The sequence below is a fragment of the Ambystoma mexicanum genome, chromosome 12 (assembly GCF_040938575.1).
Source record: "Ambystoma mexicanum isolate Mex_15411 chromosome 12, UKY_AmexF1_1, whole genome shotgun sequence".
Classification (NCBI taxonomy): domain Eukaryota; kingdom Metazoa; phylum Chordata; class Amphibia; order Caudata; family Ambystomatidae; genus Ambystoma; species Ambystoma mexicanum.
This window is the reverse complement of record NC_090936.1, coordinates 353,684,001-353,708,991: the sequence shown is the minus strand read 5'-3', so window position 1 is coordinate 353,708,991 and position 24,991 is coordinate 353,684,001. Positions and strand designations below refer to the sequence as shown.

Here is a 24,991-nt window from a genome sequence, read left to right as displayed (position 1 = left end):
GCGTATGTCTTGTGTCATGGGTTTTGTCAACCGAGCTGAGTGAAGGATAACTCAGTGGGGCAAAGCTACACTCTGACTAGGGGAGGAGCACTGGGTGGAGGAACAGAGCACAGAGGAAAGGGGCATGTGGGGGATGAGTATTGGGGGCAATAGGGGCACTGGGGCAAACACCAATGCAGAGGATAAGGAATACTAAAGGGGCGGGGAAAACTTCAGTTGCCAAGCAAGGAGCACATGTGTTGAAGGAGACTCAGGCAAGGTGCACTGGAGGGAGGAGCACTGAAAGGAGAAGCACTTGGTGATATGATGACCATGCCAATACCCGACATTCATAGCTCACAAGTATGATTCCAGGACAACATATCGGCTGCACCAGTTTCTGTGAAAGCTCAGGCCTGCATATGCCTGAGTGGGTCTTTTCTCAGCCTGAGGGTTGAACACTCACTCGTAAACAAAAATGATGTTGCCTCCCTCTGTACATCTTATCTAAGGGACTATGAAATGTACTGGACCTTCGAGATACCCTTTGTCCCATGGGCACAGGAGGATGGGTGCTGCATGACTGGAACAATATTACTGCTAAAATGCAGTACAGTAGACATGCAAGAGCATTCTGTACCCAAGCAGCTGCAGTTGCACCCTATTGACATTATATGTTGATTCTGTGTGCTGGAGATGCACCTATGGCCATTAAAGAGGGCCTTTGAAATGGTTGTAGATGCTCATGCCTGCAGCCACCCTGTTAGGCCTTTAAGGACTCATTGAAAGATGGTATCAGAGTATGCACTAATGCTGATGATGGTGACCCGGTCACGCAGCCTTTTGCACAGGCATGTTTTTGCATTGCTAAATGCCGTTCAATACGCACTCTGACACTCCATACTCACTCATGAATACTCACCTCTTGGGTGGTTCATGTATTGCAACTTCATTAGCTGGCTTTTTACCCCAGCACATTCTTTGTAATCAGAACGTGTGATGCCGTAGTAGTAGCCCCATGCCCAGGAGCGAATTCCCACTTATCGACTTGTACTTTTAGAAATGTCATTAATACAAATTCCTGATGTCTTCGTTCTTCTGCTGTGAATACTTTTCTGAGTATTTGTGGATATGTGAGGTGGCTCAAGTGATTTGTGTTGTTGAAAGGTCTGCAATTCTAAACACTGTAAATAATGAGCAATATTTTCAAGATCTTTTGCGTTTAACAAAATGGCTGTTTTTTGTCTAGGCAATTTCTACAGAAAATATGATTCTGTTGTCTTCTATTTCAGATTTGTAACTAAACTTTTAGAAGACCTTATTTTCTTTGTGGCTGGTGTCCCAAACAATGGGCAGGACGTTTTGGAGGTTGTGGTCACCAAACCAAACCGGGAGAGGCAAAAATTGATGAGGGAACAAAACATTTTAGCACAGGTAAGAAGCTGCAGAGTGTCTCATGTGATCTTCCCTTATTGCAACATTATTGAGTCTTCACAACCAACTAGGTACCCATGATGAGAGAGCAACATTAAAATCGATATTTTTATCTCCACCAAAAAGATGAGATGAGAATTGGGGAGAGCCCATATTTTAGAAAAGAATTTCCTCTGGGGAAGAGATGTGCTTGTACATCCACACACATAATGGCACAAATTATGCTGGGAGAACATCTTAAAGGCATATAAAAGTGAATCTTTGATGCTGGCTTTTTACCCATTTTCAGTGTAATTCTCAAAAGGATCAACACTGACCCATTTGTGCATTAGTGTACAAGGTACGGTTGTGGTATGATCAAACACTCTACTGAATACATTTTCAACCTGCAAGTACATATAATATGTATTATATGTGGTTACCAAAAGAGAACATTGTCGGTTCTTATGTGGATTCAATTATAGATATTACAAAGGTGCATCCCCTGATTTAATGCTGTCTGATATACAATCCCATGCCACAATTCTGGTAGAAGAAACAGGCTGTATTGCGAATCAACATTTCATTTTATTCAAAGAAGTGACAACAATAACATAACTAAGCACATCAATAGCAAGTGTACATAAATAAATAAGAATTAGCCTGCTTGTGACACTGACTAAATGTGATATACACTTTCAGTCAAACCATGAACTTACTATGTATATTTATATTTTTAATCTTAATAGGAGAATCTAATTCCTAAGCAACATAATGCAAATCGCATTTCCATAAATGCCGCTTAACTGCAACATTTATTTTATTTTCTCTGATTTCTAAACAAGTATTGGTGTCAGAGCAATATCACACAGAAAGATGCATTGGCTATATATTCATAAATATTCCACTAGCAATATGTCCACATGTGTTCTATGGTGTAGTTGGTTTCTCGCCTATGCATTTAAACTGAATACTAGTTCTAATGTACTGTTATCAATGTAGAACACACAGAACTTGATTTATCTGCTTTCTGTATCTACCCTAGATTATGACAACTATGTCCCCTCAACCTCCTTGAATTTTAAATATATATTGTTTTCACATGTCACAAATTATCCGTTAATCCAGCAGAAGTGTAAATGTGCATCCTTCTAAAAATCCAGGGTTTTACTAGACCTGTGAAATCTGTAAGGTTTAATTTGGTTGGCTTTGGATTTACGAAGGGCTATACTGCGCAGAAATGCTATCTTTTCTCATCTGTAAAAAAAATTGGACTTGGTTGAGAATACAGTGAGAAAGCAAAGTGCAGTTCCCACTTTACTTTACATGCCCAAACATTCTATTTACTCTGAGCTTCCCCTAGTTGAAATTACCCCCCAGTCCACTGACTCCTGTGACATAGCAAAGCAATGGTCCTAAAGGACCTATGTCCAATTACATTGGAACATTTTCATACTCACTTTTAAATAGTTCTTTAAGGCATATAGCCAGCAGAAACCCTCAAGTGTTCCAAGGGAATTCCCAATCAGCTGATCTTTTTCTCCCTTTAGGAAAGCAGGACCTTCCTCAGGTACACATTTCCTTATGGACAAAGCCCAATTACCTTCAGGTAATACCCAAGCTCAGCTCTTATCCATTTGGAACAGGGGTTGCCCTTGTCTGGAGCCTGAAAAATCATGAGTTTTTTTTTCATTCACGCTGTGTTTCTGCTTTCATAATTGGAATTATTCCCACACTGTCATCCTCCTCACACCTTATTGGTCAAGTCTTGCCACTGACTTGCTTAATAGGCACACACCCCACAATCCTCATAGGTTAATCATATTTTTAAGCATGTGTAAAGTTGGGGGCTTTGCAGTTGGGACAATTTCGAATTATTCCATATCTTATCACATCAACATGATACATAGATGAAATGTGGTTTTCTGGATTCCCATGGTCCCTACGAATACAGGAATACTTGATGTGAAAGTGCGCAATACAGTATGGGGCAGTTATTATTATTTAAAATATTATATATTTTTTATTTTTTTTTTATTTTACTTGTTATAATTTACAAAAAATTTTTACAAGAAAAGAAAAAGAGAATATGGTACAATTCTCTACTCCAGTTGTCTCATCACTTCGTCTGTCTGGTAACATCAGTGGTTTCAGGTAGCACATTGCCGAGTCTTTTCCTTTTTCTGGTCACCTTCCCCAAATGAATCCACCTTGTATTCAGAGTATATTTTAATAATCCTACAAACATTGTGTTTAGACTCATTTGATAGAGGGGAATCCCAATGTCGCAGCACACTTTTCCTTGTGATTCTAGGTCATATGGTAGTGATGTATTTCCCGAATAATGTTTAAATCCTTTTTCAAAGCCTGTTACAGTTTTATTTTCTCTAAAGTACGAAACCCTTGTGCTAGGCATGCCTTTCAGTTATTGATTAATAGAGTTTGCTGACATGCTTTGTTTGTAAAGCTTTTCGTGGCTCCTTCTGAAGAAATGTATTGGAAGGCCTCTTTCACAGTTTAAATTTTAAATACAATGATCTTTCTTTGAAGATGGGGAGTTTGAAAAACAGGACTCTGACCACGTGGTCAGTTCACACTTTTATATTTACAGAAGACTGTGGATTCAGCCTTGCTGTATTTTTCTTAAAAATGTGTCCCTCCAGAGGAGCCAATATACGTTGGAGACATATTAACCAGTGGTTTTGAACAGGAGGCCTTTGTTGTGGCACTTTTAATGGGTTTCATTGATTGCTTTAATTATATAGGGCTGTTTTCTCATGCTAGCCAAGCTAATCTCTGGAATTTCAGCCCTTCCCCCAGGCTCAGGAGGATAGCTCAGGAGCAACGTGCTTGCCTTGGAAGCAAGACGACACGGAGCAACACAGGTTCGATTCCCGGGTCCGTGCTTAGAAACCTCTGGGTATTAAGCGTATTAGAAATAACCTATCATATCATATAATTCAACCATGTATGCAGGGCTCAGGCTGAAAGATGAACTTGTTATCAGATTCCCTGGAAAACCAGCATTGGCAAAGTTATATCAAAATACCAATGATTTTCTATACATTAAACAGTACTATATTCACTGCTTTAAAGTTTCACATATACTTTACACACAGTGTAATCACAATAGACTTCTACTTGCATTCAGAAAAGCATCACTTTTATATTTCAGACATATATTCTTGAAAGGAGATGCAAGGTGATGCTTAATTTTGAAACACACCATTTTGGTTTATAAAATTACAGGTAAATGTTTCAGCGTAGCAGTTGTGCGCCCGGAGGCCCAAGGGCATGAGGCGCTTTATAAGAATACAAAATAAATAAAAATAAATAAGACACCATTTTAGACGACTGCAGAAAGTGTTATCCTACACAAAGGGTTTTCGGCATTTCTTGCTGATGGTGTAAAGTTGGTCTGTACTGTATCGCTTATATCAACATGGGACGTAAGCGAATGGAGGGTGCTACAACTCTAGTATCTCAGCAGTGCTTAACATCAGAGCAAAAGACTAGGATCAGTAGAATATAAATGTTTTTATCCATTTCCCGAAAGTCATATCATATTTGATATCATGAAGATCCGCTGGTAGGGAGGGTGTTGCAGAGTTAAGTAGCACTGATGGGCCCTGATCCACCCAATGCTCTGGTGTAACAAAAGAGAGCCACATGCAGGGTATATTTAAAGGGGTGTCTAAGAGGAAGTCAAGCAATGCGCCATTTTAAATGTTTCTTTAAGTATAAAGGGGCATTACCAAAAAATGTTTTTTATGCAATGGCTAACTGCTTGAAAAGGTGTTCTGCCTTTGATTGGGAGCCAATGAAGGCCTCTGAGAGAGGGTGAGATGTGGGTCCTTTTTGGTAGACTCATAACAATGAACACTGCAATTTTTTGCAAAGGTTAAAGGCCATGGATTATTTCTTTGGTGGCACTTGTATAAAGAATCCAATGGACTGTGACAGTGTTGGTTAATGTTTGCAGCACCAACTACTAAGTGGCATATTAAATCTATCATGTGAGTTTGGTAACTGTCTGAATCCGGTGGTAGTCGGACTGTAACATCTATCAGTCAGGGACCAAACAACTCAGAAACTTGTTTTGTCTTTCCACACTGTGCGCTTTAGTTACTTGAAAAAGTTACTAAGAATTGATCCATTCCAAGACAGATTATCCATGCATTTAAGGTTTAATAACAATAACCTCTTGAAATTCTCTCTATGATAAAAGGCTAAAAAGAAAAATCAATTAGATGTGAAAGGAATGCATGGTATCAAAAGTAAGATAGGCACAAATTACCACAGTTCAAGGGTGTTTATTGAACTTCAAAACGGGTTTGATAAAAACGCCTATCTAATCCTAAATCTACAGATGTGAGCAAGCTACGGCCATCCAACAATAATAATGCAGTCCTAGTGGTGTCTTGTCAAAATAAAAGGGCCTATATTATTAAACCTATTACCAATCCTTACCTCTAAATACAAATAGTGTGGGAAACAATGTTACACAAAAGAACAAAGTGTCCAAGAAATTCTATGTCAGGATATTCAGGCCGTTGGCCCCCCTTCCCCACATTTTCAGCATGGGACAAGGTGGTTCACACAAGCTTTGCACAGTCTCTGGCTTCTCTAACATGAGGATACAGCATCAGGGCCTTCTGTACCCAAGTCTCTTTGCCTATCAAAGTCTCTTCATTCAGAGGGCCTAATGCGACAAATAAATTATACGTTTTTTTTCTCTTTCAGATTTTCACAAGTACTCAATTTCTTAGGTGATTCACTATTTACCCCAGATACCCCTCAGGTCCTTTGAACTCAATGTTTGTCACCTTGGATCCCCTCATCCTGGCTCAGATCCTCTTAACACAATGTTCATAGGATATTCTTTCTCAGGTGACTCACGGTTCACCTGGATCCCCTTCAGCCGAGCTAAGATCCCTTTTAACACAATTAGCCTCCCTCAGCTGGGCTCGGACCAATTTCAATTTCAAATGTAACTCTTGACACAAACTTGTTTTACCAAAGCTCTTAGCTGATCTCCCTGCGTCGGGCTCAGACCAACTTCATCTAGCATCAACTATCAAAGACTTTTGAATGTGCACTGGGTTTGGTTTGACTCGTTGCAGGACCACTTCGATTTCACAATTCCTTTCCCTTTAGCATTTGCCACCTTTCAGTTGGATACCTAATAGAGACTTTCGAATGAGCACCCACGTGGTGCCGGACCACTCTGTCTACGGTATTGTATCTTGGCTTCAAAGTTCAGTCACTCATCTGCTGTTTAATAATGTTCGTGTCGCTTGCCACATACTCTTCATACACTGTTCTCTTTAGTTTTCACTGTACAATGTTGCCGTTTTCAACCTTGGCTTCAGCACAGAGCGGTCTGGTATCAGTCTCCCCAACTCACTGGTTGTGCTGACTTCACTGGCGCTGCTTTGTTGTAGGAGCCAAGGACAGTACCACGGCGGCAAACAATTCTCCCCGCCTTGACTATCGACGTAGGAGAGCCCCGGGTACCTCTGACACACAATGAAGGATTCTTCAGCCTTGATTCCTGGTCTTACCTTCCCTATTCTCGAAGGTTCATGAAAGTAGCAGTCTTTCATTGAAAAGGTCAAGGGCACTTCCCTCCATGCAATCCTCTTGGGTCTTGCCATCTTTCACCTTGTGTTAAACTGCCATCTTGGAACTGCCGCTTCCTTGTGTGCTTTGCCTTGCTCAGAGCATATTCTGGTGCTCTGCCTTTTATCCGTGTGGGAAAGTGTGAGGGAAGTCAGGTGTGTGTAATGATCAGTAATTGGCTGACCTTGCCTGACCATTGTATTGGGACATGTCAGGTATACGGCTCAGGTGTTAGTCTGTTTTCTCTCACAATGAGCTGTCCGTGAGAAAGTGTTTGTGTCGGAAAAGGGGGTGGGTGTTGAGTTCCTAAGTATCCTACATGGTAGGATGGGGTAAAGGTGTTACAGGCAAGGGGATACTGTGTCTCGCCATCTGGTGTCCCACTTCCACTCCCCAAGACCCATCACCCAGGAGATCCTCCCCCAATGCCCCCCCGCCCCTCCAAGAGCTGTATCCAAAAGCAATGGTCGTGTCCTGGCCACCTTGATGACAGATCCCTGGGGACTAGCTGGTGAGACACTTTGGGTTTCTCACAGATGGTGAACAAGTAATATGCCAGTTTCTTAAAGCAGGAATTGAATTGCAGAATCCAGAACGGACCATTTACAGGGTCAATCAACCAATAACTACACAAGTAATAGTGAATGGCTGAATGGTAATAAGGATTTAACGACACATCTAGAAGAACAGAAATAATCATTGGGCTGAACTGAAATCTAGGACCCAGAACAAGTAATGCATGGCTTGCAGTCATAAATAACTATACAAGTAAAATAAGGGTAATGCATAACCACAGGAGTTATGACCAACGTGGAAACTACCCTGAATATTTTATTATTATACAGAGTACCATCCTCCGATTCTACCTTTGCAGCTACCTTAAATAGCACCTTACTGCCCTTCCTCAAACCTAAAACTAAATTACTTCTGTAGGTGACTTTAATTTATGGCTGGGATGTGCTACAGACGCCAAAGCCAAAACGATGGAAAATATACTTGATTCCCTTGAGATGCCTCAACATATTCGAGTCCCTACTCACATCAAGGGATATACCCTTGACTGGGTTTCTACCTTGAACCTCAGCCTTTCCAATAAAGAGGTGCATGCCTGCCCGTGTGTCATGATGCCTACCCCCGGGCATCCGGATCGAGTCCATCAGCCCCGGGAGCAGGCATCCAGATACTCATTAAAACCCCAACAGCCCCGGCTGGGGGCTGTTTGGATTCAGTCCTGGTGCCTTAGGCGCCAGGCTCATAGACTTTACTTACCTTATGCAGACCATGCTGCAAATGAGTCCAAGCCAACGTGAGGCCTGGATGGGACTATTTTACTACAGGGACTATTTTTCACTCGGGTGTGGTTCTGGGGAACTTCTTACCTGGGACTACTTTGCAGGCTATTTAAACCACGCCCGAACAGCAGCCCATGCTTTGCGTTATTCTGCATCCAGCTGCGTGACGCTCACCGTGTCTGCAAGTCAGCATCCAGTCTTCTGATACACCCGCCTCGAATCCGGAGCTCCTAGACAAAAGGCAAAGAAAGGAGAAGAGGTTAGATCACAGACATTATTTGATTCCTTACCTGATTCCGGACCGAGCACATCTCCGAGCCTGGAAAGGACATTATTTCAGCACGCGTCGCTTCGCCAGCAGCAGCGCCCCCTTATACTCACCAGTCCACCGCATCTTTTGACTCGGCACTGCCTCCATCATTTTCTTCGTCGAAACCCAGCACCTGGGGGGAAAACACAAGGAATAACAAGGTGAGCCGAGAAAACCAACAAGGACAATCTCTTTGCCACCATAGGCTTACCTGCTTTACCACCGGAGGTATTATTCTTTAATTCGCCGCATCTTCCTATGCCGCACCTATAAAGGGAGAGAAAACAGCAAGTTAAACTCATGCAACTTTTACCGGACAGTGTTTGGTAATACAGACTCTTACCTGAACGCCATCAGCTGCCTCCAGGCAAAATTCTTTTGGACCCAGCTGCAACCTAACGAGGGAATGGAACAAGAGTGAACATCGGACATATTGAACTCTTTGAACTTTATAGACACTGGAGTCAATATTCCTCCGGAACTCCTCCAGTACCTTCAACCCAGTGAAGTAACTGGTATCTACGCGCCCCTGCATGCTATGCAGGATGGAGAGCTCATCATTTAAAAACATAAGGTGAGGTTACCAAAAGGGAATATCAGAGGTGATTAGTGGGGAGAACGAGAACTGTTGGGGGGGCCATCACTAAAGCCCACAGGTGGCTAAATCCCTTTCTCCACTTGCAGGAGAATACTTATACGAGTCCAGCAGACAAGATTAGGCGGGCCAGTCCAGACTGTCATCTCTTCACTACGCATCACGTTGGTGGAGACCGCAGCTGTCTGGGTCCGATCGACGCCACTGTGGGAACCAGGTGAGCGTAACAGAACGCAAAGCCAGTCTACAAATCCCCACCCGGGCGTAATGGAGACCTCAGAAACTGACCAACTAGCCCAATTGTTAGGAGAATTTAGGGCAGAAGTGCACTCCGCGCGCCAAGAAACTAATGCCCTCAGGAGAGAACTGATTGTGTCAAAGGAGCGCACTGATGATCTTGCCAGACAACTGCTGCAAAACCAAGCTGGGCAAACACCACTACCTGGACTTGGGGGGAATTCAACCCCTGTTTCATTGAGCAGCCCTGTGCAAGTGGTTCTACCAGGGAGCATTCCTTTAGCTCCACCCGAACGCTTTGCTGGGGACCCGAAAAGGTTTGCCGTGTTCATGAACCAATGCCGCTTGCACTTTTTATGCAGACCATGAGCTTTTCCAAACGACCAAGCCAAAGTAGCCTTTGTACTGTCATACCTAAGTGGCAGCGCAGCGGATTGGTCAATTCCATTAGTCAACCAGGATGACCCTCTTCTTCAGGATTTTCAGGGTTTTCAATTGAGCATGGAAAGATTATTCGCCAGACATTCACAGGGATAGGCCCTGGATAACAAACTTCTATCCCTACGACAAGGAAACCAGGACCTGCTAACTTATATCGCAACCTTCAATAGGTTGGTGGTGGAAACCGGATGGCCAGAGGTAAAGCGAATTACATTATTTCATCGTGGACTTCAGGGTGAACTCAAAGATGTTTTGGCCCAAGTTGTGAACCCACCTCAGGATTGCGCAGAATATATAGATTTAGTGGTCCACCTAGACCACCGACTTCAGAATAGAAAAGCTGATCGAGCTAAGTTCGAGAATCGGGTATTGGTTAAACCCAATGTTACTCGCAAAGGAACAGATGCATCAGAACCAATGAAGATGGGGGGGATTAAGGGACCCTTAACTCAAAAAGAAAGAGAAAGGAGACGATAGATGCAGTTGTGTCTGTACTGTGGGGCCTCAGGACATTTTCTACAGGATTGCCCTATAAAACCATCCAAGAAAGTAGTTGGAGTTGCTGATAGAAATCAAACAGAGCCTGGTTCGGGAAACGACCACCCCCGACAAGCGTAGAGGTCCGCTTGGCGAGCTTAAAGAAGGACACTCAGACCTCACACCTAATCATACCAATGGTCCTTATTGATCCAAGGCAGCCATCACGTATGCATGCAGTTAGGGCATACATTGATAGTGGGGCCGTAGGAAACTATGCGGACCACGAATTGGCTTCTAGGATGAATCTACCTCTCTGCAAAAAGACCACTTCGGATGTTATCACCACAGTCGATGGAACTGAAATTGCCTCTGGGCCTGTAACTCATTCCACCACAGAGATGACACTGTTGGGTCAAGATGGGCATCGAGAGACTATTGTGTTTGACTTAATCAAAGCCCCGCAGTTCCAAATAATACTGGGGATACCTTGGTTGGAAACACATAATCCTTGTATTGATTGGCGAGAGAAGAGAGTAACATTCCAGGAGTGTGCACACACCTGTTACCCGGAAAAAACCTTGAACAAAAGCCTGGCCACAGTCGCTAATCCAGTCATGCAGTTACCTCAGGAATATCAAGAATTCCAGGATGTTTTCCAAAAAGAACAGGCAAACACTTTACCACCTCATAGATCATACGATTGTCAAATCGACCTCATACTCGGTGCACAACCTCCATGCAGTAGAATCTACGCCCTTACGGAACCCGAAAACCGTCACCTACGAAAATACTTGGACCAATACCTTGCTAATGGCTTCATTCGTCCATCTAAGTCCCCTGCATCTTCAGCTTTATTCTTCGTGCCCAAAAAGGAAGGTGACCTCAGAACGTGCATAGACTACCGCACATTAAACCAGATCACGGTGAAGAACCGATATCCATTGCCTCTGATCCCCGAACTGCTGGACCAAGTAAAGGATGCTTGCATCTACACTAAATTAGATCTCCGAGGGGCACATCATCTGGTACGTGTAAAGAAGGGCGACGAATGGAAGACCGCTTTTCGCACCAAGTACGGATTATTCGAATATCCGGTGATGCCCTTCGGGTTGTGCAATGCACCAGCAGCCTTCCAGTATTTTATGAACAATGTCCTTCGTGAACTCATTGACGTCTGTGTTGTCGTATATGTTAAGACGGATTACTGAACACTGTCCTGGCGGCGCAGAAGTTCAGAAGGCCAACCTAATTACTTGGAACAGGGTAACCTCTGGACAAGCCAGACCAATCAGGGTAGTGATCGCGGCGGTCAAGACTAGGTCTCAAGAGGGGTGAGGGTGACTGAAAGCCCGCAATGAGCACACAAAGCAAGGACACTTACAAACTACTCCACACAGGTGTTATATTAAAAATATATACACATTTATTCCAAGGCCTTTGCAATAATGACCGTAGCGAGAAATCACAATAAAACTCTAGTAAACCAACACATACTAAATCAATACAATATATATACAAATACAAACGAGTCTAAAGCGTTAGATGCACGAAATGTGTAGTCCACCTAGAACGGAAGGAAAACAGGCAGTGCGAAATAATGATTAGACTCAGTCCGCCTTCAGAGGCACCTAACTAAAAGGAAGTCCAAGCCCTACAAAGAGTGGAGCCTTGTGCTCAAAAGTACCTGCACACGCTGGTGCCAACGGGCAAAAAGGGGAGTCTCTTTGAGGGAATCAGGCAGTTCAGTTTAGTGCACAAATGAAGAAGAACAGAGTTCCGCGACTCAAGCGCAGCCTCCACTGTGGGCAGAAGCAGAGCGCGAGTACGGAAAGGCGTGCTGTTTTGACACAGCGGGGAAAAGCTATGGGCTCCTGCAGGAGGGCGACCAGTTCCTAGCTATGCTACTCACTGGTCCCCGATGACTTTCTACTTGCACCCCCATCTTGGGCCAGTAGAAGTGCATGGATAACCTTTGCTTGGTCCTCTTAATACCAAGGTGACCAGCAAGGGGCACTTCATGTGCCAACTGCAGGAGGAAGGGTCTTACAGCAAGGGGAACCACCAACCTCCTATGGTCTCCTTCTGTAGACTCTGTGGGCTCACTATACAGGAGTCCACCTTCCCAATAAATCTGATGCGTCCCAGGAGGTTCACCCTCAAGCTGGGAGCAGGCCTGTCTCCTTAGGCCTCCCAGAGATGGGCACTCACGTTGGCCTTTACTGAATTCGTCCCTATCAGGACCACCTTCTACTAACAAGTTTTTAGTTCAGGATGGTCGTTGGGGTCAAATACTTCAGCATCGCCACCTCCTCGTCAGGCCCGGGCGATTGACCAACTCCCTCCACCGCAGTGGTAGGCGAGCTCGGGGGAATATTCTCTTTCCCTCGACTTGACTTGTTTACTCCTTTCGCCTTGGGTTTCCCCTTCGGCTGGGGCGGCGTATTGGTCTTGGCCACTGCTTCCCGTGCTTGAGACAGTGTGTAGGGTCTGTCGGCAGTGTCTCCTACGAGCCCTAAAGCTCTGAGATCATTGCCTAACAAGACCTTTCCTGGGACGTTTCTCTGAATGCTCACTGGAATCCTGACTGCTGTACCATTTAAAGTAAGATTTACAGGTATTACTGGGAACATACGGAGTGGGCCGTCAGCCAACTTAGTGGGCATCAGAGTAGCTCTGGCAACTTCCTCTGAGTCTACCAAGGTAGAATCCACTACAGTTCGACTGCACCCACTATCCCTAAGAGCTGGAGTATCTACTCCATTGATCAGCACTCTGTCTTTAAAGTAGTGCTTGGTATTATCTGGAATCCTAGCATAAGCCTCTGCGACTTTAGGCTCCCAGGAACCCAGGGAAACTAAAACTACCTCAGCTTCTATCCCGCTGGGAAATGAGTCTGAGGAGAAGGATGCTCCTGTAATCTCTTCTTCCTCGTAGGAGGAGAAGGCCAGATTAGCGGAGTGGACCCCCAAAGGTTTAACCTTACACCGGGGATCCCCCTTCACGTGGTCAGTTGCTCCACAAGCAAAACAAGATCCATTGGGTCTGCTTACATAGGGAGGCTTATTGTAACCAGAGTTCTGTTTCGGAGGCTGACCTCCACTACCCTGTGAGTTCTCTTGTGTCTTACCCTTATTTTTCTTTTTGTGGCCGTTTTGAGAAGAAGATTTATCAGATTCTCCACCCTCCTTATCTTTGGACTTTTTCCCTTCCTCCTGCTTACCAGGATGAGTTTTGTCCTTATGGGACACTCGATGTGATACCCATAAGTCTGCTGCAATGGCCAGTTTCTTAGGATCTATCGCCTTCGAATCGGCCAAATGCTGCTTAAGCTCCGGGGAAGAAGATGCAAAAATGTGATCCAGCATGACAAGATTTATCATGCCTTCAAAGGTAAAAACCTTATAACCTTCGACCCAGCCAGTCAAGTTTTTTAAGGATTCGGTGACATAAGATACCAAAGTACCATCTTCTTTTTTCTTGTACTCTCGGAATCGTTTTAAATATTGGGCCGGAGTCTTTCCAAACTTTAAAATGAGAGTTTGCTTTAACATTGCGAAATCAGCTCGCTCAGCCTTCGACATTTCCATAATGGCACTACAGCCAGAATGGGGCAGTCTGCTGAGTAACCAGGCAATCTTATCAGCATTGTCAACTTCTTGAACTTCACATGCATACTCAAACGCATTCAGGCAGTCCATAATGTCATTCCTTTCCTCGTACACACTGAGCAGATCTTTCGGAAACGGTGGATGAGAGGAGGCCCCAGACCCATGTCCAGGACCCTTGGACCCATTTGAAACCTGAAGCTTGGCCAGTTCCAACTGGTGATCCCTGTCTTTCTGTTTTTCTGCCTGTCGATTTTTAGTTTGGCTATGCTGAACTCAAGCTCCTTCTGCCTAAACCGCAGCTCTTGCTTCTTGAATTCAAGCATAGCCTCCCCATCAACACTGGCAGAGGAAACATTAGACATCTCATCCTCCCTGTCCTTGTGGTCGCGGTGGATCAGTGCAGCGGCAGAACCGTCGGTTCTACCAGTGAGAGCAGCCCCACCTCCTTCCGCATTGTCCTCAGAAGTTATAGCGTCAAGCTGCGCTTCTTGCCACGCCACGATTCTTTGGATCATATCCAATTTAGTGCCTTGAGAGGAAACACCTCTCTCCGCACACATCTTTTTCAATGTTTCTGATTTGGAAGCATTTAAAGTTAACAAGGTATTTCTTTCCATACTGTTAGATAGGATTATGGCCTTTTTAAAGTTATACTACGACAATTCACTACGTGTCCTGGTAGGAATAACTTGAAATGCCTTAGTTCGTGCGCAACACTGGATACCTTCAGTCGTATCCCAACGCTGTACACCAATTTGTTAAGACGGATTTCTGAACTCTGTCCTGGCGGCGCAGAAGTTCAGAAGGCCAACCTAATTACTTGGAACAGGGTAACCTCTGGAGAAGCCAGACCAATCAGGGTAGCGATCGCGGCGGTCAAGACTAGGTCCCAAGAGGGGTGAGGGTGACTGAAAGCCCGCAATGAGCACACAAAGCAAGGACACTTACAAACTACTCCACACAGGTGTTATATTAAAAATATATACACATTTATTCCAAGGCATTTGCAATAATGACCGTAGCGAGAAATCACAATAAAACTCTACTAAACCAACACATACCAAATCAATACAATATATATACAAATACAAACGAGTCTAAAGCGTTAGATGCACGAAAAGTGTAGTCCACCTAGAAGGGAAGGAAAACGGGCAGTGCGAAATAATGATAAGACCCAGTCCGCCTTCAGAGGCACCTAACTAAAAGGAAGTCCAAGCCCTACGAAGAGTGGAGTCTTGTGCTCAAAAGTACCTGCACACGCTGGTGCCAACGGGCAAAAAGGGGAGTCTCTTCGAGGGAATCAGGCAGTTCAGTTTAGTGCACAAATGAAGAAGAACAGAGTTCCGCGACTCAAGCGCAGCCTCCACTGTGGGCAGAAGCAGAGCGCGAGTACGGAAAGGCGTGCTGTTTTGACACAGCGGGGAAAAGCTATGGGCTCCTGCAAGAGGGCGACCAGTTCCTAGCTATGCTACTCACCGGTCCCCTATGCAAGCAGACCCAGGCTTCTCCGCGTCAGTTTCAGTGCTGGCAGGTTCAGGGGAGCAGGGGACGTCTCGTCGTCGTGTAGATTCTGCAGCAGCAGAGTTGAGTTAAAGATGTCCCAAACGAAGTGAACCCGCACTGTTTGTTACCACAGCAGGGCAACGGAGCGGCCGTGTGTATCTCAGCCAAATGTACACTACTCTCTTCAGACCTGGCAATGCCAAGTGTACGAATCGTGTGAGAGTGACAAGGACTCGAAATACAACACAACCTGGCGGCGGTTACAGAGCAAGACTCCTGTGTAGGCTGGTCAGTCTGCTGGATGGCCCAGAAACACTTCCGAAGGCTTACGTGCAGGAGATGGTGAAGATGCCGAGAATAGCTGTCCCCGCTATTCCAAGGGTCGAAGTACCAGTACAGGCCTTCTGGTTCGATCAGAGGTAGAAAGGGTTTCACAAGGCGACAGCAGTGCAGAGGAGCAGTCCTTCAGCGGGTCACCAGTGATTCCTCGGTTCAGCCTCGTGGTTGCAGGATACTTGGCTCCAGTATTCCTTTGTTCGTGAGAACTCAGGAGATCGACATGGTAGTGGCGTTTCCAGCCCCCTCTTATCCACGGTTCCCTTCGCGCCAAAACGGAGGGGACCCAATGGGAGATCCGCTCATCAACACTCACACCATACGTGGACCTATCACGGACCACGGTGGTCACAGGCATTCACACCACCCTAGACTCTCTGGCACCCAGGATGTGTATTGGGACCAGACATCCCAGGCCACATCCTGGAGGCACACACAAGGCCGGTAGAAGCCCGCGAAAGCATCCGTGTTTCGCGGGAAAGTACATGCCCAAATAAGGAAGGCCCTGGGTCAGCTCGAACTGGGGAAGGTGAAGGGAGCAAGACGGTCAGCGGACAGGACAAAGGAGCCTCGTGGTCTGGCCATTTTGGGAGCCAGGCCACCATTTTGGGCTAAGCGCGAGAAACGCGCTTAAAACGCCAAAAGGAGCTCAAAACACAAGAAACGATCGCTGCCACCATTCCCGTCCGTGATTCACTTGCACCGATCAGTTACAATCCAAAAAGAGTATCTAGGGCCTGTAGAAGACTAGAGACCCAAGAGAGCAGTAACTTAGCTTACAGTGCCCTCTTGTGTCATGTTGCACGAAAGCTGCAACATGATAAAGAAACTATGGAAAACAGCGTTTCCCGGTACTGGCTGTCTTAAGGGCATGTCAGTTTCCCCGTAAGAATGGAGCGAAAGCCCAGAGGAGTGCGGCAGAAGGCTGCACTTCTCTGGCAAAGTCTAGATCATGGTGAAAACAACAGGAAAAAGTTTAGGGGTTGCCACATTTAAGGAAAATTACCCACAATTAAGAAATTTTTCCTAACAGTATACATAGACGATATTCTAGTGTACTCCTCCTCAGAATCAGACCATGTTAAGCATGTTTGTGCAGTCCTTGAGAAACTACGCCAGTACAAGTTATATGCAAAATTGGAAAAATGTGTTTTTCATGCTACAGAAGTTGAATTCCTTGGATTTATCCTGACTCCAAAAGGAGTCCGAATGGACTCTCGAAAAGTGGATGCAATTCTCAAGTGGCCATCACCCAGTTCAGTTAAAGGGGTGCAAAGCATGCTTGGATTTGCTAATTTCTACCGCAGATTTATTCCTGACTTCTCATATGTTGTCCACCCCATCACAGCACTTTTGCGAAAAAACAAACGCTTCTTGTGGACCGAAGAGGCTGAAAAAGCCTTCCAAGAACTGAAATTGAAATTCACGTCGGCACCTGTTTTAAGCATCCACGCCCCGAGCTCCCGTACATAGTTGAAACCGATGAATCCAGTTTGGCCATGGGAGCTGTCCTGTCCCAGAAGGACCCAGAAACCGGTCAATTTCATCCAGTAGCATTTTGGTCCAGAAAATTCTCGGCCCCCGAATTAAACTATGCGGTTACTGATAAAGAGTTGTTAGCCATCAAATCCGCCTTCAAGGTTTGGCGGCATTATCTTCTCGGTGCCAGGCATACCATTACTGTAATCACCGATCACAGGAACTTGCAGTATTTAAAAACAGCGAAGGCCCAATCATCGCATCAACTTCGATGGGCCTTATTCCTTGCCGAATTCAATTTCGTGATCACTTACCGACCAGGTTGTGAGAATGGTAAGGCAGGCGCTTTATCCCGAATCGGGATGGGAGAAGCATATTGGAACCCGAAACCGGTGCCTATAATTCCTGAACCAAGAATTCTTGGTATAACTACTCTACAGACCTTAGAAGATATTCATTTAAAGATCCAACAACTTTTCGATTCAGCAGCCCTGCAGGACTGGGTTAAAAAGGGCCAAGATTATTCAGTTGTCAATGACCTACCTTACTATCAAGGGCGTCTATTTCTTCCACACAAGGAACTACAAGAACAAGTCTTCTCCAATTACCATGAAGATCTGATGGAAGGGCACCCAGGTATTGCAAAAACTGAAGCTAAAATTAAAAGACAATTCTGGTGGCTCACCTGGCGAAAAGATGTAAAGTCATTTGTACTGTCTTGTGGCATCTGCTCCCAGAACAAAAGTCAAAAGAAGAAACCAGCTGGTCTTTTACAACCTTTAGATATTCCACCCGCACTATGGCACACTTTGTCTTTAGACTTTATTACAGATCTACCGCCATGTAATGGATTCAACACCATTCTAGTTATTGTTGATCTTTTTTCCAAGATGGTCCACTTCATTCCTTTAAAATGATTACCTTCTGCTTCAATCTTGGCCAAGGTATTTCTCGAAAATATTGTTCGAATGCATGGATTTCCTTCCGTATTGATCTCTGACCGAGGTAGTCAGTTCATTTTGCAATTTTGGCTGAAGTGTTGTCAATTGGCACAAATCGACGTAAGGTTATCAACCAGTCACCATCCCCAAACCGATGGTCAGGCGGAGAGAACCAACCAGACTCTTGAACAATAGCTATGTTGTATGCTCCACCAAACCGAAAGTAATTGGAAGGACATTTTATGGATTTCTGAATATGCATACAATAACTCTGTACATTCAGGAACCGAACAAAGCCCCTTTTATACCATATATGGACATCATCCTCGAACCTCAGAACTCGATTCGCCCCAGCATTTAGAAATGCCGGCATTAACTCATCTGCATTCTACTATTACACAAGCCTTTAAAGAGGCAACAAAACATTTGAAACAAGCAAAAGAGAAATACAAGAAAAATGCTGATCAACATAGAAGTGAGACCCCACCATATTGAATCGGAGACCAAGTTTGGCTGGCTACAAGACATATTCCTCTGAAAGGAACTCAGACTTTTAATCCTAGATATTTGGGACCTTACACCATTAAGGCCATTATCAACCCGGTGGCCGTCAAATTAGAATTACCCTCTAATATGCGGATTCATCCTGTCTTTCATGTTTCACTTCTAAAACCAGTTCAACCCGGGACAAGATTAACCAAACCACCTGACCCCATCCTAATAGATGGAGAACCTGAATTGGAGGTAAAAAACATCCTGGACTCTAAAATGGTTAAATCAAGACTTTTTTATTTAATCAACTGGAAGGGTTACGGACCACAAGAAAGGTCATGGGAACCTAGTGACCACGTTCATGCTCCTCGATTGGTGAAAAAATTCCATCGGGACTTCCCAGACAAGCCAGGGCCAAGGTGAAGAACAACTCTAGGAGGATCCTTGGGGGGGAGTGCTGTCATGATGCCTACCCCCGGGCATCCGGATAGAGTCCATCAGCCCCGGGAGCAGGCATCCAGATACTCATTAAAACCCCAACAGCCCCAGCTGGGGGCTGTTTGGATTCAGTCCTGGCACCTTAGGCGCCAGGCTCATCCTAGAAATCAGTCCTGGCACCATAGGCGCCAGGCTCATAGACTTTACTTACCTCATGAAGACCATGCTGCAAATGAGTCCAAGCCAACGTGAGGCCTGGATGGGACTATTTTATTACAGGGACTATTTTTCACTCGGGTGTGGTTCTGGGGAACTTCTTACCTGGGACTACTTTGCAGGCTATTTAAACCACGCCCAAACAGCAGCCCATGCTTTGCGTTATTCTGCATCCAGCAGCGTGCCGCTCATCGTGTCTGCAAGTCAGCATCCAGTCTTCTGCCACGCCCGCCTCGAATCTCGAGCTCCTAGACAAAAGGCAAAGAAAGGAGAAGAGGTTAGATCACAGACATTATTTGATTCCTTACCTGATTCTGGACCCAGCACATCTCCGAGCCTGGAAAGGACATTATTTCAGCACACGTCGCTTCGCCAGCAGCAGCGCCACGTTATACTCACCAGTCCACCGCATCTTTCGACTCGGCGCTGCCTCCATCATTTTCTTCATCGAAACCCAGCACCTGGGGGGAAAACAAAATGAATAACAAGGTGAGCCGAGAAAACCAACAAGGACAATCTCTTTGCCACCATAGGCTTACCTGCTTTACCACCGGAGGTATTATTATTTAATTTGCCGCATCTTCCTATGCCGCACCTATAAAGGGAGAGAAAACAGCAAGTTAAACTCATGCAACTTTTACCGGACAGTGTTTGGTAATACAGACTCTTACTGGAACGCCATCAGCTGCCTCCATGCAAAATTCTTTTGGACCCAGCTGCAACCTAACGAGGGAATGGAACAAGAGTGAACATCGGACATATTGAACTCTTTGAACTTTATAGACACTGGAGTCAATATTCCTCCGGAACTCCTCCAGTACCTTCAACCCAGTGAAGTAACTGGTATCTACGCGCCCCTGCATGCCATGCAGGATGGAGAGCTCATCATTTAAAAACATAAGGTGAGGTTACCAAAAGGGAATATCAGAGGTGATTAGTAGGGAGAACGAGAACTGTTGGGGGGCCATCACTAAAGTCCACGGGTGGCTAAATCCCTTTCTCCACTTGCAGGAGAATACTTCTACGAGTCCAGCAGACAAGATTTGGTGGGCCAGTCCAGACTGTCATCTCTTCACTACGCATCACGTTGGTGGAGACCGCAGCTGTCCGGGTCCAATCGACGCCCCTGTAGGAACCAGATGAGCATAACACCGTGGTTAGATCATTTCTGTATTTGTTTCCAAATACAGACAGATTATTGTGAAAAAATAGTTATTCCACATAAATCATCACTCAAGTTACGAAATCGTAGCAAGTTAAACCTTACCAACCTTGCTGACTGGGTATCCACCCTTCATAATCAGATTACCACGATGGATAATCTGGAAGAAATGTCAACTACACTTCTGAACTCTCTTGGCTCAATCACAGAGAAGTTGGCGCCAATCAGAAATAAAACAATACCTTTAGCGGTACACAATTCATAGTTTAACAAAGAGCTTCAAGCACTCAAATCCAAGAAAACTAAACTTCTTCATATCTGGCTAAAAACAAAGATCCTGCAGATCTTGAAGTTTACAAGAAATTGTCTAGGGACTATAAATCAGCCATATATTTAGCTTAGAAAGAATCATTTAAAACTAGGATAATAAAAGCTAAATCAGATAGTCAGGATTTGTTCAAAATTTTGAAAGAGCAGGCGCATGCTCCCGGCCCCACTCAAGTTAACATTATTAAAGACGAGGCATGGTGTATGGAAATACAGTCTGCCTTATCTAATAAACTTGAGAAAATAAGAGAGGTGATCGAGATAAAGAAACTCGATTTGCCTAAACAAGTGTTAGAGAATAACCTACATTCCTCAACCAAGAAATCAGAGGAACAAGCAATGTTCAGCTTTCAGCCCATTTCGGATCAAAAACTGGCCAAGGTGATCTCCCACCTAAAAAGCACCAGTTGCCAAGGGGATCCTTGCTTTTCTATAATAATCAAAGAGTGTTCCCCAGTCCTTATTCCAGCTTTGACAAAGTTTATTAATGCATCCCTTGCGGCTAATAAAGTCCCAGATAATATTAAAAACGTATGGATTACCCCATTGTTGAAAAAGCCTAATATTTGCCCCCTTACAGATTCTAATTATAGGCCCATTACCAACACATCCTTCCTGTTGAAGATCTTGGATAGAGTGGCCTATAATCAGATTTCCATCTTCTTGGAGCAGAATCATGTCTATCATGAATACCAGTTGGGGTTCCGTATGAATCATGGCACTGAGACGGCCCTGTAGGCACTCAAATCCCATCTACTTCATAAAATGGATGGAGGACATATTTCGCTCCTAATGATTTTGGATCTGTCGGCAGCCTTTGACCTGGTGGACCATGCCATCTTGTCCACCAGGTTAAAGATGAATGCCAACTTTTCCCAAGAGGCGATACATTTGGTTAATTCCTTTCTAGAGGATAGACAAGTCAGAGTGGCCAGCAATAGTGCTGAAGCCAAACCGACTACGCTTAGGTATGGTGTCCCTCAAGGAGCTTGTGTGTCGCCCTGCTTTTATAATATTTTCATGATCCCCTTTTTCCAGATGCTGGAAAAAGAGGGGATCATATTTGCTATTTCATCCCTGTTAGACAGAAACCTGTGCAGTTCCCCCTGGGACCACTGCAAAAGATTTAAGGCTACAGGTGTTTGGCAGTAAACCCACTTGGTAGCAGTCTGTACCACCCAGATTTCCCTGGTAGCTGTGGCTGAGCAGTCAGACTTCCCTCAAGAAGAGTTAGGCAGTATACAGAGCATACATAATAGGTACAGAGGCACAGTAGTACAAGCAAACACTGACCAGAGCTAGGTGTAAAAGTATATAATTATTTATTTAAAAATGACACACTCATAAATGACACTAGCACAGAAAAGGTAAGAAAGTCAAAACACAGTCACTATTACTTATATGTACATCCCTAGTTATTTGTTGGACAAGTCTAAGTTAACACCACTTATTTCCAAACAGAGGTGAGCGCTTAACGTTAGATGGCACTCCAACAAGTTAGTTAAAACGGGAGGGAAAAAGGCAGAAATAATGAAAACAGCAAGGTAAAACACTTTTCAGAGATTCACAGTAAGTTTTGCAAGGCAGTCTATTGAGGAGCAAGGAAGTTCGGTTGCCAGGCCCACTTTAGGGGAAGCCAGGCAAAAGATGCCCAAGATCACACAATGTCACAAGTCCTTACAGATGAGTAGAAAAGGGTTTTCTCAGTTAAGAAAAGTTTAGTTAGGGTGTCCCAGGCTTACCCACGGTCGAGAGCCGAGGGTTAAATCTACCCCGTACAATCGGTGACAAGGGAAGCCGGGCGGAACACGGTACCTTTAAAATGGAAAGGATCCTCCAGCGGTGGCAGTTGTTCCTGGTAGTGGTTGCAAGTCACGGCGTCGTCCAGAGGAGGAGAAGATCTCGTCGTGGAGGAAAGCTGGAGGTCGTTGCACTACCAGGGAAGAAACCAGCCGTGGAGTTTTTCCAGTTAAAAGGATGTTACCCTTCTTTTGCGGTTGAGGTAAAAAGTGGTATCCCGGTTGCCGGGGTGCTTGGCACAGGCAAGGCGGCCACGAGATGCTTCAGGGCGGCGAAAAGGAGGCAGAAACTGGTTGTCCCCACCAGTCAAGGGACGAAGACTCTCTGGCGGGAGATCTTCTCTGTCGTCGGGAAAAGTGGTGAGACGGTTCCGCAGGGCTCCACCGGTGGTGTCATCTTGGCAGGTCGGCTCGGCTTCTCCCTCTTCGGCTTCTTAGGTCCTGTGGTGACTTCTGAAGAACCAGTCCCAAAAACCCTGCTTTCATGCAGCAAACCCCCATTCATACAGCCTAGCTGTCACTCAAACATGCTAAGTGGTGAGCGGGGTGGCTCACCACCTGGGCCAATCACACCAGAGTGTGCAGAAGCCCGCCAAAAAGTGGAACAAAGGCTCGACTCGGGTTCAGGGTTACTGAAATGAACCTAGACGCCATTTTGGCGGCGAGTTCTGGCAAAAAATCCCAACCGGTGAATTTATATTAAATAAATAAACCGGCGGTATCTTTAACATTGCACCAAAAAGTGGTGCATTAAAATCAATGGGAAATCCCATTGGGAAATATTCCGGTGGAATATTTCCGTGGTATCCACTGCCACCAGCCAGAAACTCGGCGAGGGGGGACGGGACAGTACCCCCTCGACAACGGACCCAGGGGCAATCTAATTGCCCCTACCAGTACTTCCACAGTATGATGGTTTGTACTGGTTAAGTTCCTAAGTTAAGACTAGTAAAGTCAATGGTGACTTTACAGACCCAGGGAGACAGTAGTCAGTCCCAGGGTGTGGAGTCTATGTTTGGGGGTCTCTATGACACCCCTGTGTTACTGCACTGAGGGTGCTGTGTAACACACATTCAAAAAACCAATGATAGCCTATGGGAAGAAAATACCCCATAGCCCATAAGCACATAGTAAGTCACAGAAACACTCTCAAGTCATGTCCAAGAGTGAGGGTATAATAGTCTCACTCTTGGCAGGAGAACCCAAAAATCCAGCAAAGCTGCTGGGGGACTCACTAGGTTAGGAAATTCAGCCTAAACAGAGAATTCTCCCTAACACTCGCCCCCCCCCCAGACTAAGGGACAGGAGGATTTAATCCACTCCTGGATGAACCTCATACCTCTAGTCGATGACATACATCCTAGAGAGTCCATCAGCATTTTGATGGTGACACCCTGACCTGTGCTCAATGGTGAAATCAAACCCCTGGAGACAGATTGACCATCTCAATAGTTTTGGATTTTCCCCTTTCATTTGCATTAACCATCTCAAGGGTTGGTGGTCAGTCTGAATGACAAAAGTAGAACCATACAAGTATGGCCTAAACTTCTTCAGTGCCCACACAATAGCAAAGCATTCTCTTTCTATTGTTGCCCACCTTGTTTCAGGATCCTTCAGTTTTCTACTGATGAAGCAAATGGGGTGTTCCCTACCCTTCTCATCCAGTTGGCTAAGAACTGCGCCTATACTTACATTGGAAGCATCAGTTTGTACCATGAAGGTTTGGTTGTAGTCAGGAGCTCGGAGTACTGGAGCTTGGCAGGGAGCTTTCTTCAGGCTTTCAAAGGCCTGATTGCATTCCTCATTCCATTTGACCTTTTTTTGGGAATTTTGGAGAGGATATCACATTCAGAGGAGAAGCTATGGTCCCATAGTTCTCAATGAAATTCCTGTAGTACCCAGTGAGGCCTAAGAAGGCTCTCACCTGGGTCTGAGTAGTAGGTGTTGTCCAATTTTGCACAGCTTCAATCTTGCTGAGCAAAGGCCTTATCTCACCACCTCCTACCTCATGTCCAAGGTAGACCACTTGACTCTGTCCAATTTGGCATTTGCGTGCCTTTATGGTCAGATTGGCCTGCTCAAGAGCCTGCAAAACATGTCCTAAGTGGTTCACATGGTCCTCCCAGGAGTGGCTGAAGACTGCAATGTCATCCAAGTATGCCATGCAGAAGTCCTCCATCCCAGCTAGAACTTGGTTCACCATCCTTTGGAATGTTGCAGGTGCATTTTTTAGTCCAAAAGGCATAACCTTGAATTGGTATAGGCCAACTGGGGTTGAAAATGCAGTTTTCTCCTTGGCATGGTCTGTCAGGGCTATTTGC

General features: G+C 45.0%; 1 protein-coding gene across 9 annotated transcripts in view; it reads left to right on the top strand.

Annotated features, from left to right (window-relative positions):
* Positions 1-24,991, top strand: part of ITPR2 (inositol 1,4,5-trisphosphate receptor type 2) — a 4,412,221-nt gene that overhangs the window by 1,788,469 nt on the left and 2,598,761 nt on the right. For all 9 annotated transcript variants that reach the window (XM_069628470.1, XM_069628469.1, XM_069628465.1 and 6 more), the window contains one exon: positions 1,272-1,413. In XM_069628470.1, the coding sequence (XP_069484571.1) occupies positions 1,272-1,413 (142 nt within the window). The remainder of the gene's footprint in view (positions 1-1,271; positions 1,414-24,991) is intronic.